Consider the following 7,279-nt stretch of genomic DNA (forward strand, 5'->3'; position numbering starts at 1 on the left):
ACATGTCCGTCTTTGGGTTACAAACTTACATATGTGTACCAAATTTCAACTTAATTGGTCCAGTAGTTGTGGAGAAAATGAGCTGTGACAGACGGACAGACAGACGCACGAGTGATCCTATAAGGGTTCAGTTTTTTCCTTTTGAGGTACGGAACCCTAAAAAATAGTAAAGGCATTTGAAGTGACAAGTTTACCAATAACATTTACTTTTTGACCGACTTCAAGATTTCAAAAGGAGGAGGTTCTCAATTCGGTTGTATGTTTTTTTTAAATGTTTGTTACTCCATAACTCCGTCATTTCTGGACCAATTTTAAAAATTCTTTTTTTGATTGTAAGTATATACATACAGATTGGTCCCGTATGTTAAAGGCATACATATAGTGATTTTAGTATTTTCATCAACAAATCAAGCATTTACATTTAAAAAAGTGACATTTGATGAAGTAGAACTGCTGATGATGATCAGAACGGAACTCTTCAATGACGCATAGTTCACGTTTGGCGATTTATCCTCTTCGTTATGTTTGTTAAGCAAGTTAGGTTTTCAAGACACATTTTTGTCAAGCTCGAGTTCTGATGATGGGATCCATGAGGAATCGAGGGAACTCCTCAAATATGAAAGGCATACATGTAGTGATTTTTGTATTTTCATCAACAAATCGAGCATTTACATATAAAAGTGACATTTGATGAAGTGGAACTGCTGTAATGATCAGAGTGGAACTCTTCAACGACATATAGTTCACGTTTAGGGATTTATTCTCTTCGTTATGGACCCAGACCCAAACTTGGACCTGAACTTTTTTTGAACTGCTATCAGAAAAGTGGGTTAGGTTAGGTTAGAACTGTGACCCTTACAAAAACGAAATGCTATCAGAACATTGGGTTAGGTTAGGTTAGAACTGTGACCCCTACAGAAACGAAATGCTACTAGAAAAGTGGGTGGTTTTACGTCCTTTTAGTTAGGCAAAAGATGCTGTCTTTTTCATTTCATTATCTGGAGTGCACCGGCAACAATAAAAAACCTTTCAACGGCATCCCCCATTGAAGTCGGTTTTTTTTTCTTAAAAATTATTATTGAGTCATTTTCTTCTAACAAACTATGCTAAGTACCTACGAGTATAAACAGGACAGGATATAATAGCAATAGAAAATTGTTGATCCACCCATTTATAAAACCTGCATACAAAATATGAAGTGTTGACCCGCGGGATGAGATGGCGTAGTTTTGTCCGACTAAGTCAACACTGTGGAAGCATGTTTGCCTCGCACTGACCTCGGCTTTCAGCTAGGGGCGCTAGGGTACCGTACAAAATAGGTTAGCCTTAACCTATAGGCACCTAAGCACAACTAAAGAAGATACATTGTTATTTTTACTTTTCTTATCTCCTACTTACATATAGTAAACTGAACCTTATCTCTAAGCTAAAACGAGATAGTGTACCTATATATTAGTATTAGTGTGAATTTAATAAATTGTTATATAGATTTCAATATTCTTGATCATTTACGTCCCAGTAGCATCTACGCAAGTAATAAACGCTTAGGTGATATATATTTAGGTGACAGTTTGGCCTACTTAAAAGCGCTGGTGGCCTAGCGGTAAGAGCGTGCGACTTGCAATCCGGAGGTCGCGGGTTCAAACCCCGGGTCGTACCAATGAGTTTTTTGGAACTTATATGTACGAAATATCATTTGATATATACCAGTCGATTTTCGGTGAAGGAAAACATCGTGAGGAAACCGGACTAATCCTAACAAGGCCTAGTTCCCCCTCTGAGTTGGAAGGTCAGATGGCAGTCGCTTTCGTAAAAACTAGTCCCTACGTCAATTCTTAGGATTAGTTGTCAAGCGGACCCTTGACTCCCATGAGCCGTGGAAAAATGCCGGGATAACGCGAGGAAGATGATGTACTTACCTACTTATGTTTAATAAGTTTTGTCTATGGTACCTACTAGCGAACATGGACGCAAAATTTGAACCCATTCACACTTATAAAAGTAGGTACTAGCTGTTGCCCGCAACTTGGTATGCGTGGATCTGTATGTTGGTTGCTAAAACAGTAGGTATACTCCGTGTACCGTAACATAAGTATATATAGATTAATCCCCATGTTGGTCCAAGGCGGCTTGGGGGCTTCACGTACCAAGAATCAACTTCTCTACGGATTTATTTTTCCTTCACCACAAAGGACTTGTAAATTTCAGATGATATTTCGTACAACTCAACTCAAAAAGCGCTAGTGGTCTAGCGACACCTAAGAGCAACTTTTAATCCAGAGTTCGCTGGTTAAAGCCCTTGCTAGACGGTCGCCGACAAGCCCCTCGGACCGCGTGGCCTTGGTCTGGATCGTGTAGACAGTTGTTTGCAACAAAATTTCATACAAACATTACCAAGGTCAGACGGTCTGAAGGCTTGTCAGCGACCATCTAGCACACGCTTAAACCACGCTCGCAATGACTATATCGGAACTTATTATGTAGGTATATACCTACGATTTATTATACCAATCGCTTTTCGGTGAAGGAAAACAAAACATCGTAAGGAAATCAGACTAATAGTTTCCCCTCTGGGTTGGAAGGTCAGATGGCAGTCGATTTCGTAAAAACTTGTGCTCAGCCAATCCTGGGGTTAGTTGCCAAGCGGACCCCAGGCTCCCATGAGCCGTAGCGAAAGGCCGAAACAAACGCGAGGAAGATGATGATTTCGTACAACTCATTGGTATACAGTGTGGAAAGTATGGATGGGCCATGGAGGGAAAGTACCTCAAAAGCTTAAGTTAGGTATAGCTCATTTTGCTTAAAGGAAACATACTTTTATTTTTGAAAATAAACTAAACTGCATAAAAGGCATTTCCCCTCCAGGGCCCATTCATTCTTTCCTCACTGTATACTTTTGGACGGCCTTCTAGTCTAATCGGTAGTGATTCTGCCTACGAGACGGGAGGTCCCAGGTTCGAGTTTGGGTTTGTTCCTGAGTTATTGGTGTTTTCTTCGTATGTATGTCTATAATATATCTATTGTATATATATCGTCGTCAAGTGATGGGTTCCGTGATTAATTTTGATTTTGACGACCGGTCTGGCCTAGTGGGTAGTGACCCTGCCTGTGAAGCCGATGGTCCTGGGTTCGAATCCCGGTAAGGGCATTTATTTGTGTAATGAACACAGATATTTGTTCCTGAGTCATGGGTGTTTTCTATGTCTTTAAGTACTTATATATTATATGTTTGGATGATGAAGGTGCACGTCGATTAAATGACACAATCGCTTCTGGTAGTAGACTATTTATTTGCCAAGCTTACGCTAGCAGGCACACAGTAATTTCCATAAGAACTACATTATGGTATTAATCTAATTTAAGATACAATACAATCCACACGTCTGTCTACTCTGTCCCCCCCAGTGTTGCCAACCTGGTGTTTGGATGCGTGGCGATTCGCCACATATGTATATATCGTTGTCTGAGTACCCATAACACAAGCCTCCTTCGGCTTACCGTGGGACTTAGTCAATCTATGTTAGAATGTAATATAATATTTATTTAATTACTTATAATTGTGGTAACAATTAACATTAAAAAAACGCACTAATTTCATTGAGCAAACGAGCAGAAAAATCGCCTGATGGTAAGCGATTACCGTCTCCATGGACACTCGCAACACCAGAGGGTTAGTGCGATGCCGGCCTTTAAGATGGGAGTACGCTCTTTTCTTGAAGGTGTTTCCGGACCGATACGACCTTCAAGGTGAAATATTAAATAACAAATGCTCTATATGATGTATTTTTATAAACATACATAATTATTTATTAAATTAAGACATACTTAAAATTATATATATTCTTTCACCTTGTGTATTACCTATATCGGCAATTTTATTGTTCTTTCAAATTGAAAGATGGTTATAGTAATTTGACTATTTACCTTAAGACAAACAAAATAAAGTCGCTATTTAAGACACGCCAGATTACAGGCCTCTTTCTCTTTTACTCCAATTAAGGCGTAAATAGAGTGACAGAGAAAGATGCCCGCAATTTGCGAACTTGGGTGTTCACGGTTATAGCTCTGATGCACACAAACCAATCAACTAACAGTTAATGTAGGTATTCTAAATGTATGTGCATGGATTAACCTCAACAAATTGATCTATATTTGCCATTTTCAATCAAAAGGGTACTTGTTGTCGGTTGTCAATAAGGCGCTACTCCATACAGGTTCAATTTGAAATCAACCTTATTGACAAGCGACAATGTGGTACCTTTTGGTTGAAAATGTCACATATTTAGTTGTCAGAATATATAAGACTAGCTTCTACCCGCAAGTTCGTCTGCGTAGGATGATGACAATTGGTAAAAACTATCTCACTTGCTTCCTCAGACCTCAAACTATCTCCATACAGTATTTCATCTCAATCTAAAGCGTGAAGAGGTAACAGACAGATTTACTTTCGCATTTATAATATTAGTAGAAAAGTAGGGACAACAAAGACCTACCAGTTCTACTAATATAAGTATTAGGGTGCGTTGGGTTAAGATTGAACGAGTTTTTCATGAGGGTTAAGACAAAAAATAGTCCGTATGACCAAGCATTACGGGCAGGGGCGTAGCTAGAGGATATGGCGCCCGGGGCAATCACCGAATTTGCGCCCCCTGAAGACTGACAAAAGTTTCCCTGCTGCTGCCTTTTGCCCATTTTGCCCCCCCCCCCCCCCCCAGTGACGCCACTGATTACGGGCGACTATTCATCTTACCCCGCATGAAAAACCAATTCAATCTTACCCCATCGCACCCTACGTAGTTCTAAAAATAAATAATAGCTGAAAACAGTCCAGCTCCAATAAAATAAATTGATAAATGTAACATAATATGTTTAATAACCTTTCGTATACTCCTGTCAAAAATTTGCCATTGATATAGCAATCATGACAACTTTATGTTTAACTTGAATATATATGGAGCAGAATGTAACATAGAACCCTGTAACATTGGGGCAGCGACGTGTCGGCGACATGTCAACCGAAGTCGAGCGGTTTCGCTTGCCATATCTGGCGAGATCGCGCAACTTATATCTGTAGCGACGTCAGGCGAATTCGTGTCTTCGCAAAACGTTGCCTGACATACTGAAGGGCGAAGTCGCACGACTTATGGAACACACTGGCAACATGTGTCGCGCGATGTTGCCAGACAAGCAAAGTCAAGCAGTCAAGCGAAGTCCGGCAACGTCGTTACACTTCACTCAACGTCGCTGCCACAGAATAAGTAATAGTATTATCATACAGAACGGCGACGCACTGCCCCGCCCCGACTCGAATTACCTCGCCCCGCGACAGAAATCTGGTGGACTTCTGGCGTACTCTCAGTACTATTTTTAAGCAACTTACTCAGACTATGACACCTGTACGGACGTGCCGTTCAAACATAGAAACGATAGTGATTTTTGATGTATAGCGTGTCCGCCCTGTGGTCGCTGGCGACATATGTCGGAGGACATTAAATTGGTCCCCTAGTGTATCCCTGGCCTACTCTACTCTGATAAAATAATTGTCAGTAGTCTATGAAAAACACATTACTGCCACTTTTGTCTGAGTCCAAAATTAACAGAAATAAATAATTCTGATACTTTTATCTTAAACCACTTTTGTTTGATACAAATTACAAAAACTGGTTGTATATTCTACAGAAGTAACATTTCACACTCATACCTCATTGAATGGAGATTAAATACATAGAAAACATCCATAACTCAGAAACAATCAGAAGCAATAAATATAACAATAACAATAACAAATATCTGTTTAAAGCACACAAATAAATGCCTTTACCAGGATTCGAACCCGGGACCTTCGTCATATGCGGGCCAATGGGCTAATACCGATTAGGCAAGAAGGCAGTTAAAATGCATGAAACTAATATTTTGACTCTTAACATTTCATATGCTTAGGAGCAGATCTGCTCCATATATATTCAATTTAAACATGAAGGTGTCACAATTGCTATTTATATGGCAATTTTTTGACGGATACGAAAGGTTAAGTTTACAAACAAGTAAGGTTACATTTACATTTTTTAATACACATGAACCATCCCATAAATAAAGGTCCAGAACAGCACATAAGTGCACAGCGAGGCGAAGAAGCTGTTCGTCAGCAGCGCTTGCCGGGAGATGTGGTACTTGTGCCAGCTGGGTCCCGTCTTCACCATGAACATGATGAACAGCACCACAACGGAGAGGACGTAGAACATGAAGCCGTAGAGGCTGGTTAGGCCGAGGACTCCTGGAATGGACAATGGTTTTTACATTAGAAATAGTTTTCAAAATACGGTTTTATTTGGAAATATTGAATTCTATCACTAATGTTTCTGGGGCACATTAGAAACATTAGTGATAGAATTCAATGTTATGTCTGTTATTTCCACATCAAAAATGACCATTTGATTAGTCGAATTACACTCATCATCCTGTTATGTCCCAATTTGAAAAATTGGGGCATTTGAATTGGGACTATTCTATGGACAGGGTGAATTTTGAAGTGTTTTAATTACCTTAACATCATTATTCTTATCAAACTACCAATTACTACAATGGAAGACCATCTGCGAAAACTCTGATCAATTATAGATATCATTTGCTCACAAAAAACTCTAAGCTTCATCTTTTACACTACACCATTATTTCTTGTTGAAGATATTGACGAAAAAATTGTTGATAAGTATTTCAGGACTCAGTACGAAAATTCCTTTCAACAATAATGGTTACATTTTGGTTAATACAGAAGTGTGTCTTTTACATATTACCATAACCTTCTTGGCACGTGAGAAAAGCGTTAGTTTATTAAACATTACCTGCTGTAGAGCCCGAAAGGGCAGCCATCGAAGTCCTGCAATACTCGATAACAGCGCCATTATTTCTGAGCGCTGCTTCGCTGTACGCCACGGGCTCCGGCTTGATATCCTTCGTTTTTACAACAGTAGCCATTGTGGATATTTTTCAATTATTACTTAGAAAATAAAGAAATAAAGACTCGGCTACCCAAATTCATCAATTAATCGACACAGATATGTCAGAAATGACATTGACACTGACAGCATTGACAGCAAGTGGACATGACATTGTCAAAAGTAAAATTATTCAAGTAGCAGATAAAGACGCGTGTGACACAAATTATTAATGATTATGGACCTTAAGTTTCCTAAAATCGAGTACTTCTATCGTGAAGATAAAGCTAATGCTATTTGATATGCATATAAATTACTTTTCTTACTACTCTAAATACAATTGA

General features: G+C 39.2%; 1 protein-coding gene across 1 annotated transcript; it reads right to left on the minus strand.

The window, feature by feature from the left end:
• Window positions 1-6,056: 6,056 nt before the first annotated feature.
• On the minus strand, window positions 6,057-7,057 carry LOC134750464 (ER membrane protein complex subunit 6). The gene is made up of 2 exons (XM_063685623.1): window positions 6,843-7,057; window positions 6,057-6,274 (listed from the first exon to the last, which is right to left on the minus strand). The coding sequence occupies exons 1-2, from the start codon at window positions 6,973-6,975 to the stop codon at window positions 6,066-6,068; spliced, it is 342 nt and encodes a 113-aa protein (XP_063541693.1). The 5' UTR covers window positions 6,976-7,057; the 3' UTR covers window positions 6,057-6,065.
• Window positions 7,058-7,279: the final 222 nt, after the last annotated feature.

The sequence above is a fragment of the Cydia strobilella genome, chromosome 20, assembly GCF_947568885.1.
Source record: "Cydia strobilella chromosome 20, ilCydStro3.1, whole genome shotgun sequence".
NCBI lineage: Eukaryota > Metazoa > Arthropoda > Insecta > Lepidoptera > Tortricidae > Cydia > Cydia strobilella.